Below are 13,290 nucleotides of genomic sequence, written 5' to 3'. Positions count from 1 at the left end.
GCCAATGTCGATATTAAAGGGAGAAAATTTTAATTCCGTTACAGTGCATCCAGAGGATTTTTAACAAAGACCAACAATGCTTTGCTGTTTCTGAAATCCTGAAACCTCTCGAGAAAAGCTTCCCTCATATTTAAAGGTGCTGTTTTAAAATAGGTAATGTCAATATCAGAATTATTTTCTTGGCGATGTTTCAACAGATTTGGAAAGTGAATCAAAGTTTCTCTGTTAAAATCTTGAGCAAAAACAGATAATTTGTTTTCAAATGAAATAACTTCTAACACTAAAAAAATTGTGTTTCCTTTCCCCTGTAGTTTATGATTAAGCTGATTTAGATGTGAAGTAACATCCACCATGAAATACAGGTTTTGAATCCACTGATCGTTTGTTAATTCTGGATAGTGAACACCTTCTGGGGGCAGCAGAGAGAGGATGCTGCCTCAACGCCGCAGCGCCACACAGAAAGTCACACGTCCCGTCCCGTCCCCCGTCCCCGTCCCCCCCCCCCCCCGTCCCCGACCCCCCCCACCCCGCCATACACATGACCCGACTGGCTAGGAGCAGAGTCCTGACTACTGGAGCGGCCGCCTGGCACACGGAAGAGCCGCATGTGGCTCGAGAACCGTGGATTGCTGATCACTGTGCTAGAGTGACCCTGCCTGAGCCCAACTCAGGCTCTTGGCTTCCCAGTCACTGATGTACTTGGTCACAGGTCTAGACACAGACACACACAGACACACACACACCAGCACACACACACACAACCAGCAATGGGATGGTGTTTGTCTGTCTCTGTCTCTCTCTGTCACACTCACACTCACTCTCACTCTCCAAGAATGGGCCCTAGACATTGATGGGTGCAGATACCCTGAACCCAACCATGAGAGAGCTCTCATTCTTTTAGGGAAAAGTTGAAGGAAGGCTCCAAATTTTCAGAAACTCAAGGGCAGAATAAAAGACAAGATTAAGCATAGCTTCTCTTTCTTTCTTTTTCTTTTTCTTTTTTGGTCACATTCGGCAGCACTTAGGGGTTACCCCTGGCAGGCTCAGGGGACCACATGGGATGACGGGATTCCAACCACCATCCTGCATGCAAGGCCAACGCCTTAACTCCATGCTATCTCTTCAGCCTCCAGCTTCTCTTTCGAAGTTTATTAAAAGCCTTTAATTCCATAAAAAAAAAAAAATGCAACTGTTTTCCCCATTAAAAAAATTGGGAGGAGGGGCACCAGAGTGATAGCACAACAGTAATGTGTTTGCCTTGCATGCAGCTGAACTGGTATGATCTCAGGTTTGATCCCCAGCATTTAATAAGGTCCCCCGAGCCTGCCAGGAGTAATTTCTGAGCCTAGAACCAGGAGGAACATGAGCGCGGTTGGGTGTGGCTGAAAAACAAGAAAAAAAAATTTTTTTAACAAAAAATTTTTTTCTTAATCTCATCTAGAATTCTTTTTGATGCAAAGAAAAAAAAGAGTATAAACATGTTTCTTTCCCCCTCCAGGAGTGGGTGGGTCACACGCCTTTATCTCTTAAGTGAAAAGGCTGTACACATAGAAGGTATGTATGTTCCTAGAAGTTGTTTTTATCTGTGTCTGTGCTGGGGGTGGGGAGGGCCCAGCACTGTCTATCTGAGGCAGGACTGTCACGAAGCCACTTCCAGCCTCTTAATTCAATGACAACCTCTGCAGAAGCGTCCCTGCTACATTGTGTCTGTGTCTGTCTATGGTGTCTGACAAGACTCCAAGTCAAATCCACTCACGGCCCGGGAGGCCTTAGAGCTGTGGGAACTTTAGAGCCAGCCATGGAAGGGTCCAGGACAGGCACTTCTGTGCATGACCTGGCCCCTCACCAGGTCCCTTATGAAGGGGACAGTCTCCAACAGAGGAAGGCTGATGAGGTTTCTAACCAACGTGAGCTCTTTACAAAAGGACACGCTGCCAATTCTCCTGTCTCAACATCTCAGTGCAGCCCAGCAGTTCTGGCAGCTTCACTCAGCTCAGTGTGGATCGATCACCTGTAGGGGCCCCATCTGTGTCCTCTTGGCTGTTAGTTCCTTTGACTCTGATCCCTTTGCAAAAGGACTTGGTCCCTGACGTGGACTCTGCTTTCTGTCCTGTGGGGACCAGGGCCCTGGGATGGAGGGAATCTGTACACATCATGACGGTTCACAATCCATCCAGTAGGCAGATGGGCCCTCAACTCGTCCTCTGAGGCCGACTTGGTTTCTCTGCCAGGAAAAACAGGGCAAACTCTGGGGAAGACAAATTTAATTCCTGTGGTCTACACGGATAGGCATGCTCATCTCCTTGGGGACTAGCTGAACCGTTCCTCGGGGAGTTTCTCTTCTTCCCCTTCCTCACTTGGTCAGTTCACGGGAGGGACGAGGACTGGCCTCCATGTGGGTCACACATGAAGTTTCACGCTTTTCCGGCCGATGATGCCGCTGGGAAAGCAAAGCTGGCACAGCTGCTCCTGCGGGTTTGGCTGCTCGTGAGACCATCCTCACTGCCTGCGTCGCATCAGGCTAGATGTGGCGTCTCCCTTTCTCACCATCTCGGAGAAGCAGCTGCTATCTCCAGGAGTCCTGGCTTCTTTTGCTTTTTGGTTTTGGGGTCACCCCTGGTGGTACTCGGGTCATACCTAGCAGCTCTAGGAACTGCATAAGGAGCCGGGGATTGAACATGAATGGGCAATGTGCACAGCGAGTGTCCTCCCCACTGTGCTCAGGCCCCCATTTCTCCACTTCTTCCAGGGCCTCTCCTCTCTAAGCTGCCGCCTCGTGTTTCTCCATTTGGCTTTGGGAAAGTTGGGCATCCAGTTCTCACACGGAAACAGCCACATTGCCCAGCCTCTTGAGATGCCTGTTCACAAGACTCATTGATATCCGGCACTGGCGGTGCTTCGTGGTGAACCCCCACTTTCCTGTCCAGGTCCCCAGGATTCGCTTTATCCTTGGCACGCAGCAGTGTCTGGAGAGGAAGATGACTTGTGCTTCATCCCTAGAGCGACTGCCTGGCCCAGACTCTCCTCCTCCAGGAATCAATCCCCTCATCTCTGCATCTGCTCTCTCTCGGATGAAAGTTTCTCCATCACCCCAATAAGAGGCTCCACTGCCTCTGAGATCACAGCAGGGGGCACCGAGACTGCCTGCCAGCCTGGGGAGTTTAACGTGGTGCCACATCAGCTGGTGAGCCCTGTCCATGTTGGTATGTCGTTTATGGCACCAGACTTACAGGGTCACCACCAGGCCAACAGCAGCTGCACCTCCAAACAAAGCCACCTGCCTTCCACTGCTTGAGAACAGCCCGGATAGACAATCAGGATGGACAGCTGGCCAGAGCTGGAGACACAGAGCAGTTCTCTTGCTGCTAGATCACCAGTGGGAAACATGCAACTCCTCAGAGTAGGCCCCCGTCACACTACAGGGTGGACAAGCTGGAACCTCAGACCACAAGCATGTGGGCCTCAGAGCTGCGGGTCCCTGACAGCTCACACTCCAGAGCCACGCAGGAAGGACGTTAATGCCATGGCTGAACTGTGGGCAGTGCAGCTCCAGGTGTGTGCGCCAGCAGGTCAGACTGGGTTTCTTCTCGTCTTGGCTGCTGCTTCAGGAACTAGGACTGGGCTTGGGGCCTTCATTCACATCATGTGCCCCACTGAGCCCCAGACCCAAGACCCAGGCATGAAAATTGTACTTGATTCTGGGACACCAAGCACAGACGTTTTCTCTCAGCTATTTTAAGACAAATTTTGTTCTTTTGGGGGACCACATACAACAGTGCCCAGCATTTGCTTCTGGCTCTGTGTTCAGGGACTACTCCTGCTGGGGTTCAGAGGTTGAAACCCAGTCAGCTGTGTGCAAGGCAACTGCCCTTAGGAGCACCTGATCTACTTTTTCCGTTTTCCATTTTTTGGACCAATCTGGATGTACTCAGGGCTCATTCCTGGCTCTGCACTCAGGAATCAGACCTGGCAGTAGTGCTTGGGAAACCCTATTCGAGGCAGAGATCACACTTGGACTGGCCGCCTGCCAAGGCAAGCCCCCTCCCTTCTGTGCTATCGCGCCAGCCCATTTTCATTTTCTCAAGAAAGCAGTACGTTTTGTGTATGACAAGTCATATACAAATTCTATTTAGTACTTTTTAGAATTCTATCGTGGCAAGAACCCAAGTGATGAGAATTCCCATGTTTTTCATCAAGAGTCTCTTTCATTTTAGATATCACGATGAGGTCACTTGCACAAATCATTCTAGTGCCACCCATCCTACTAAGTGTCCGCCATCCCCCACTGTCCTTGTCCCCTGCCCCCACAGCATACTTCCTACTGAAGACCAGGTCTCAGCAGTCACCAACAATACTCCGTACAAATACCCCTTGTGTCAACAGTCAGATAAAACCATGTACCTGATTAGACACCAGAAAAAGACCCAGCACCTGATACCCCAGGTCAGAATGCTTTCATTTATTAACCATCTCGATCCGTTACCCCCCAAAAGCAAACCAAGCGGCTGACGTAGTCAGGGAAAGGCAGCTTACGTGGGTCGCCGGGTCTCAAGCAAGGTCAGCAGGATTTGGATGGCACTGACGATGGCGGACTCATTCTTCTCTTGCTGGAAAATGTTGGACAGGAGCTGCTCGATGATCTCCTGCCTGGGGAAATGAGCCAACAGTCAAAAGCTGATCGTGACATGCCATTCTTTCCCTTGGGGAAAGACCATGGCAGCAGTCAGAGGCCTGAGGCATTCTGGTTGCCAGGCTGGATGAATGTGCTTTGGGCACTATCTGGATCCTTTCATTACCATAGGTAATGGTGAATTCACTCTTAGCACCCTCCCTTTCTTCAGGCCAAACCACCTGGGGCTGACTTGCCTTGTAAGACCTCCTTCTTCCTGTTCTGACCCTAGTCTCCTTCCAGTGCATACTCGAGAATTGGAGGTGGCACTTGGGGAACCCTTTATGTTCCCGGCTAAGGCATATGCAGAGTGAACCTCCAGAGGTGCAAAGCAGCAAAACATCCAACTGGTGTGTGCCCCACAGTCAAATCTGGCAAATCACAGTAAAATGGCAGCAGGAAAGGGAACTGGAATATGACATTGTCCAATCCCTCCCTCCTTCCTTCCTCTCTCTCTCTTTTTCTCTCCTCTAACTCACATTCCATTTTAAAAAAGTTAAAAACAAAACAGAAAACAGTGCCCAAGAAGCAGTCAGAGAGGTGTAGTCTCCAAGCACATCAAGTGTCCTAGAACTTGCCAGAATTCATTAGCATCTGGAACTGTCACACAGCCACTGTGTCCTGCAGCCACCCAGGGACAGCCAGACCCCTTTAATCCTACAACCACTTACAGTAGCTTCCTATTTGAAGGAAGCAAAGAAAATGGGCTGGGAGCTAATGCAGAAAACTCGCCCAAGCTGGCCCATGGGGAGGCACCATCCTACACCCTCACTAGCACAGGGAGGTGACCCATTAGAACAGTGACATCCCAGGAGCCAACCGCGTGCGTGGATGCACACAAGTCACCGGGACACCAAACAGAACCCTGGGAGAAACCCAGACGGCAGGACTGAGCTTAGCAGAGAACGAGAGAAACGAGGGTATTGCCTAAACATCGCAAGGCTTGGACATTGTGGCAGGAAAGGGATCCATCCGCCACTCCACCAACTAACTGAGCTCCTGGGTCCGCAGCAGGAAGACTCAGGCTCTGAGCAAAGCAGGCCCCCAGGCCCCGGGACAAGGGCTTACACTGGTTCCTTGCAAGAGCAGCTGGGGAGCAATTCACTTTCTACAATGGACCCGAATCAAAACACCTTGATCTACGCTCACTATTGCACAAACACAGCTGCCTCGAAGGGAATTTCTGGACTTCAGTTTTATACGTTGAGCCGCTCGACTTCGCTCAGCTACCACACCGTCACATTCCCCAGACTAAGATCCTTCAACCAACCCTTGGGCTATCCTTCCCAGGCCTTCCAGTATCTGAGCCATTCTTGACCTTCTGTTGAACTCTCACCAACTCTTCCTGTGTTTGGAGGAAAAGGGTCTGAAACATGACAAGCTGTGAGCTCCATGACAGCCCGTCTGAGGTGTGAGAACACCTGTCAGCAGACTCTGGGTGGCCAGAGACATGGCACAGCATCACTATTATCAGAGAACTGAGCAACTGTACACCCAACACAGGTCTGCGCAGCTCAGAGCCCCGTAACCTTGACTTTCTGAGTCACAGGCATCATTCCCTACTCGGCTCTCATTCCCGAGATCAGGGAGCAATGCAGAGCAGGGGTCCCACAGCTAGGCAGTGACTGCTGGGCTCTGGCATCAAGGGGTTCTGACCCAGCAGGTCTTAAGAATTCCTAGGGGCTGGGAAGGTGGCGCTAGAGGTAAAGTGTCTGCCTTGCAAGCGCTAGCATAGGACGGACCACGGTTCGATCCCCCGACGTCCCATATGGTCCCCCCAAGCCAGGGGCGATTTCTGAGCTCAAAGCCATGAGTTACTCCTGAGCATCAAATGGGTGTGGCCCAAAAACCCAAAAAAAAAAAAAAAAAAATTCCTAAGGGATTTCTAGTATTTACTGCTGTCTAAGCACCTGGGGCTCCTTCTGTGATGTCAGGCAGAGGCCAGGAAGGCGCGAGGGCCAAAGCAGTTGTTGGGGTGAGTGTGAAGAGGCGGCAGCAGCAACTCAACACCTCGAGACCACAGCTGCTCAGGCTAATTTCCCGGGGTGACAGAGTCCCAAAGTCGAACTAGTCTGAACTCATCTGTCCTGAGGGGAAAATAAAAGGGCAAGGGGCTGGAGCGGTGGCATGGAGGGAGTGGTAAGGCATCTGCCTTGCCAGAGCTAGCCTAGTACAAACCTGGGGGGGAGGGAGGGAGGAAGGGAGGGAAGGAGGGAGGGAGGAAGGGAGGGAGGGAGGAAATAAAAGGGCAGGATTTCCAAAACTTGTACAAAGAATCGGAGAGGAATTTGAGGAGACAAACCTCTAACAAAATACCTTCACACCGTCCAATGACTTCAGTGGCATTTCCTCTAGTGTACCCAGCTCAGTTGGACACCCCTAGGAGACGTCTTTTTGTTTTGTTTTGTTTTGGGGGCACACCCAGTAACGCTCAGGGGTTACTCCTGGCTCTGTACTCAGAAATCGCTCCTGGCTTAGGGGACCATATGGGATGCCAGGGGATTGAACTGTGCTTTGTCCTAGGTCAGCCTCCTGCAAGGCAAATGCCCTACCACCGTGCCACCACTCTGGCCCCGCCCTGAGAGACTTCTTCAACCACTGACAGATGAGGCTGAGCTATTAGAACAAGCACGGGACAGTAAATGCAGAATGATTTGTTTGCTATAAAAGGGACAGATATCCTAATGCCAGCAATCACTCAAACTGAATAAAAATATGGACATTTAATCGAAAAGCTCACCATCTCTGATTCTGCTCCTTAAGTCCTTCTACTGGGAAAGGCAACTTTCCTTCTCAGAAGACAAAGTTGGGAATTCCTATACGGCCGTTTAACCAGCAGTTACAACGGCAAGTCCCAGCTCCCAGAAGTGGTGCTGTAGGCCCTGACACAGTCACAGTTGGACAATAGGTGTGAGCAGGGTCCCAACTGTATGTGAGGGAGCGGCCCCTGGCCTGACCTGGTGCTTTACAGAAACCGGCAGCTACACGAACTGGCCCTCAGTCCCGAGAGGAGAAGATCCTGTTGCAAACGTGATGACTCACGAATCTGCCATTCACAGTCCAAAAAGCCACAGAAGCCCCAGCCTGTTTCCCACCTGAGGTAGCTTTTCACTGGAAGCTGCCTAAAAATAAGGGCAGGAGCAGCTGGAAGGAATCAAACCTTTCCAGCAGGTTTCCCTGAGCACTGCTACTGAGAGTCCCCCAGTGAGGGTCAAATATGCTGGGTGAGCCCCTTCGGGAGGCTTCTCCATCACAAGGACCAGCACAAAGCCCAGGGCAAAGCTGCCTCGACCTCCCTCCCTGCAGGCTGCCTCCTGGCATCAAACACAGCAATGCCCACACCCCCAGGCGAAACCTCCTTAGCCTCCAGCCCAGGGCCATCTTCTTAAGACAAGACTCTCACAGAAGAATCACTTCCCAACTTGCAGGGACAGGGACAGAGAACAGGAGACATGCTAGGCTGCAGACATACTTCTCCAGGGTGGCAAGCAGGGGATCTGGCTCTGGACTGTTCTGGATTTGTAACATCTGGTCTCTGCTCAGGCGAACGATTTCACAAAGTGACTGTGATGCATTTGAGTGCCGCTAAAGAAAAAAGAAGAAAGGCTCAATTTTAGCCATAAAACACACCAAAAGCTAAAATTCTAATAAAAAGTCACAGAAGAAATCGCTTAGGAACGCAAAGTTACATTGGCCATTAAGATATGCTTGGGAAACACCAGGCTCTCACACAGTCTGGGTATGTGACTCTGCTGACCACACACCACTAAACTAAACAGGAAGACAGGATCAAAGTTGTGGCAAGAAAGAAAAATCCTACAATTGGGGGGGGGGGGGCATCGCCAAATAAAATGTTTTAACAGCACAGAAAAATAAACACGATTATCAGTTTAATAAGAGATTTTCTGGGGATCAGAGTGACAGTACAGTGGGTAGTTTGCCTTGCACGTGGTCAACTCGATTCAACCCTCAGCACCCCCATTTGGTCTTCCCACAGCACTGCCAGGAGTGATCACTGAGTGCAGAATCAGAAGTAAACCCTGAGCACAAAGGGGTGTGGGGACCCCCCCCACACACACACACACAATAAGACTCCTGACCCGGCCTATGGGTTTGATATTTTGGCGTTGGAGTTTGGGCCCTGAGGTTTGGCACTTTCCCAGGTGGTCCCATCAATTCTCTATGCCACATCTGGCAAGGCTCTTGGGGGTATGTATGCCAGGGCCCCTGCACCAGAGCAGGAATTCCCCACCTCGGAGCCTTCTCCAGAGTGTATTTGCTTCATGAGAGAAAATCCTCTGGCTCCAGTGTAACCGACAGCCTAGAGAAAAGGTCCCCTCACAGATCCCTGACACAGCCTGTGCCTCGTGAACCCATCATTTCTAGGGGCAAACATGAAGACAGTCTGGAGGGAAAAGGGCTGCTCCTTTGTTCCTCATGGCTCAGAGCCCTATACTGGCAACAGGAGCAGCTCCTGGAGAGCTCATTCCCTGGCTACCCTGCAGGCCTCCTGACAGCTCTCCGTGCCCATCTTCGGCACTTCAGACACAGACTGTGGTGAGGACAGGAGGTCACCCCAGGGTGGGTCTGAGAACACCCAGACTCTGCGCTGCCAGAGTAAAAAATTCAAACGGATGCGCCAGAGATAACACCGCGGTAGGTCATTTGCCTTGCATGTGGCCGACCCGGGATGGGCCTGGGTTCAATTCCTGGCATACCATATGGTCCCCTGAGCCTGCCAGCAGCAATTTCAGAGCTCAGAGCCAGGAGTAGCCCCTGAGCACCGCCGGGTACGGCCCCCAAAACAAAACAAAACCCAAATGGAGATGGAGCCACATTACTAGGGGAAGAAAAACCAGGTGCTAGAGCTGGAATAAAGACCCACTCTTTATTCAGTCTGTTGGGCACAAAACTTGGCTCTGCAGAGGACACAAACCTGGAGTCACAGCCTGCGGGTTGAATGCTCCATTGCTGGGAGCATTCGGGAGTTTAGGAAAATGGCCCACCCCACCAGGACAGCCACAGCCACACCCTGGGCCAACTACACCAGGCACCTTTGCATAAACCCAGTTCAGTCAGTCATGAGAACTTACATCTTCTTCTTGCGATGGGTGAACTATTTCAACGAGCCTCTGGATGATCTTCTCCTCGTTTAACCACTGAAAAACACATCACAGGAGTGATCAGAGCCGTGAGTAGCTCAGGTTCAAGCCCAGGGAAGAGGAAGATACCAGGAAATAACCGACACATTTTTTTGTTTTTGGTTGGGCCACACTCGGCAGCGCTCAGGGGTTCTTCCTGGCTATGTGCTCAGAAATTGCTCCTGGCAGGCTCAGGGACCATATGGGATGCCGGGATTCAAATCATCATCCTTCTGCATGTAAGGCAAACACTCTACGTCCATGCCATCTCTCTAGCTCCACAACCGACACATTTTAAGCAAAACATTACTGATTCCTCTGCACTTTAAACGCCACAGAAAATGAAAAGTCCCCACCCACCCAAACCCCCAGAAAGGGGCAGTAAATGCTATTTTACCAGTCACCACCAGCACCACCCGACTCCCCAAAGGCCCAGACCTGCACACAACTCTCCCTCTTTCAACCTCCCGTCCCCACAAACCGGAGGGGCTGAGTGCTTGGCCATTAAGGCATGAAGGCAAGAAAGGTGGAAGCTGCACCTTCTCTGGTCTTCGCTCAGAGCGCAGAAGGTTTTAAGAGCGCAAAAGGGGGGAGGGTATTTGCCTTGCAAATAGCTGACCTCAGTTTAATCCCTTATAGGTTCACCCTATATGGCCCCGAGTTCTGCCAGGAATGATCTCTGAGCACAGAGCCAGAGGTAAGCCCTGAGCACCACCATAGGGGTGAGGGTGGGGCAAGAGGGAGAAAGGGAAAGAGAGGGAGGAAGGGAAAGAGGCAGGATGGATGAGTCAGAGAGAGAGAGAGGTCTTGCCCTCCTGGGCCTCTGAGCACATGCAACTGAGCAGTTGCAACCCACAGTCCCGTCCCGCAGGACCATCTACACTCCAGCCTTCCAGGGCTGCCCAAGGAACACCAGGCTGGGAGCAAAGCAGCCCAAGCAGACCCTCGCACTCAGAATCTGGACCCACAAACTGGAGTCTCTTTCCATCGATCCCGAAGCCACTTCTTCCCCCACCAGCGGCATCAGACGGTGGGTGACCCAGCCCCGACCCTGGCCCCACATGGCTACTCACGTTGAGCACATCTTGCCTGGGCTGCGGGGGCTCGATGCATGTGAGGAGCCTGAGCAGCAGGTCCATGATCGCCGACGTCCCAATGTGCTTGATGATGAGGTCAACAAAGTCCCGCTTCTTCTTCAAGAAATCCACTATCTGCAGGACCAGAAGCCAAAACTGAAAGGCCCGCAGCCTCACTGGGAACTGCCAACCGAGAGCATTCTTGGTCCTCATGGCACCCCCGGGTCCCAACCCCGCCCATTTCAGGGTGCACAGCAAATGCTGAGTGGGCAGTTACATGCCACACAGTTGTGCCTGCTGTTACACTGTCTCAAAAAAGCAACGCATGGCCCCAGTCCCTTCCCCACCAGAAGCACTAGGGCCTGCCCACTTCCACGACAACCTCTCAACCAGTGAGGAACCCCTGAAATGCCCTGAGAACAAGAGACAAGACCACTGCACCAGAACCCTGAAATGCTATCAAGATCAGAGTGTGTGTCACTCCAGCTTCCGAGACCTGGCACTAGGATGCAGACATCTGAAACCCAGACAGACTCCAGCCAGGGAGGGAGGAGGACTCAGCCAGATCAATGGTAGTCGGTGACCAGCAAATCCCCAGGGCAGATCCACCGAGATGGCCAGGGAAGGGAGATACAGGAAGGACTCAAGGAGAACAGTTCCACCGGGCCTGGGGGTCATCCAGACCCTGCCCATACAGGACAGGACAGGAAGGGCCTAGTGTGGCAGGACCCTCCCAAACACTTGTGAGGTGGCTAGTGGGGTTGCTGCATTCAGTGCAGGGATGAGGGACCGAGCGCCAGGCTGGGAAAGTAGAAGGTAAAATGTGGTTTGGTAGAAACTGAACTGTGGGCTCCCTGAGCACACAAGAGAGACTCTAGCCAGAACTGGTGACCAAATATGCTGCTCACGCAGGCCGAAGCAGCTGACAAAGCGTTGCTCAGCAGCCCAGGGGTCCGTGTCACAACAGAGTCACACAGGATTTTCTACCAGGGTGCCGAGGGTGCACTGGGAGAGAAGAGGGTTCCATGGAACTGGGGGGCAGCAAGCGCACCCTGAGGTCCAAGGACAGAAGCATGCCCCACATGAGGTACATGAGGCACCAACTGCAGACAGCACCTGGGCCTTGTTCCTGCTGGGAGATGGTCTTTACTGCCCCAATTCCCACAAGCAGGGGTGGAGCCACCTGGGACCTGGACTGGAGCTGACGAGGAGTGACATTACTCTGCTCATTCTAAGCCCGATGAGGGAGCCCCCGTGAAAGATCCAGGCCGTCTGTTCAGTGTTTAGTGGCTGTGGCCCAATTGAGTCCACAGAGCCCAGAAGCTGTGCTGTTGGAAACCGGCAAGGCCAGAGTGCTTCGAGAGCCTGCACTTGGCTCAACTGGTACAAAGGAGGGTGGAGATAATAGGAGTATTTGTACGGGGACTTCGTGTCCATACAGACGTGGTGTCACCTGAGAGAAAGGTGCTCTGCTCGGCTGGCAACAGGAGACAGTGACCTGTCTGCAGAGCAAGTACGAGACGTGTCCACGTCGCCCTGGCCCTGGACAAACAGCCTGAGCTTAAAATAGGTCTGCGAAGAGCAGGGCAGGGCAGGGTGCCTGATTAAAGAAGGAGGTAACTGGGCCCCAGCAGTTAGTTGCGACACCCATGCCCTTAGCCACTGCCCCGAGCGCTGTTCCCTAGGATCCTGTTTTTTGTGTGGAACAGCCCTCACTCTGGCACCCCTCAACTGAGAGACTCAGGCTGAATAGCCATCCAAGTCCCTCAGAAAATGTTGCTCAGCCCCTGTCCTGGCCATAATCCAGTCCTCAGGTGATGCTGCCAGGCCAGGCCCACACGTCCCAGAAACCTGTACAACTGCTAGTGGGGAGTTTGTCTCCGGAATAAAAACAAAGCAAAGGCAGGTCAAGAAAAAGGAGGCAGAAGAGGAGTAAGGAACCGGAGTGATAGCATAGCAGGTCGGGCATTTGCCTTCCACACAGCAGACCTGGGATGGACCTGGGTTTGATCCCTGGCATTCCTCCCATATGGTTCCCCAGCCTGCCAGAAACAATTTCTGAACGCAGAGCCAGGAGTGACCCTGAGCGCCATCAGGTGCGGCCCCAAAACAACAACAGATCGAGGTGGGGCGGGAAAACAACAACAACAAAAAAATGAGGTGTGCAACAGGGGGACCCCCACCCCAGCATTCAGGTATGAACTGAACAGCACAGAGACATTTTCTCTATGGGAAGTCTGTGGCCAAACGCCTCAGGTTAAACACGAACTTTTCTGTGTTGATCCAGAACAGAAATCACCGTTTCTAGAAACCATGAAACCCACTGCCCTTTGCCAGAAAAAGCAGATTCACGTTTCATTTGGGGCAACACAGAGGGCGGGGCAACACAGAGGACAGGGGGCCC

General features: G+C 52.1%; 1 protein-coding gene across 4 annotated transcripts in view; it reads right to left on the bottom strand.

The window, feature by feature from the left end:
• PPP6R3 (protein phosphatase 6 regulatory subunit 3) overlaps positions 1–13,290 on the bottom strand; it is a 59,667-nt gene that overhangs the window by 29,785 nt on the left and 16,592 nt on the right. For all 4 annotated transcript variants that reach the window (XM_049781194.1, XM_049781195.1, XM_049781196.1 and 1 more), the window contains exons 4-7: positions 10,884–11,021; positions 9,763–9,828; positions 8,142–8,254; positions 4,534–4,647 (exon numbers count right to left, since the gene is read on the bottom strand). In XM_049781194.1, coding sequence (XP_049637151.1) covers positions 4,534–4,647; positions 8,142–8,254; positions 9,763–9,828; positions 10,884–11,021 — 431 coding nt within the window. The remainder of the gene's footprint in view (positions 1–4,533; positions 4,648–8,141; positions 8,255–9,762; positions 9,829–10,883; positions 11,022–13,290) is intronic.

Source organism: Suncus etruscus, chromosome 9, assembly GCF_024139225.1.
Source record: "Suncus etruscus isolate mSunEtr1 chromosome 9, mSunEtr1.pri.cur, whole genome shotgun sequence".
NCBI classification, from domain to species: domain Eukaryota; kingdom Metazoa; phylum Chordata; class Mammalia; order Eulipotyphla; family Soricidae; genus Suncus; species Suncus etruscus.
Note: the sequence above shows the minus strand (reverse complement) of the source record. Positions and strands in the feature narration are given on the sequence as shown.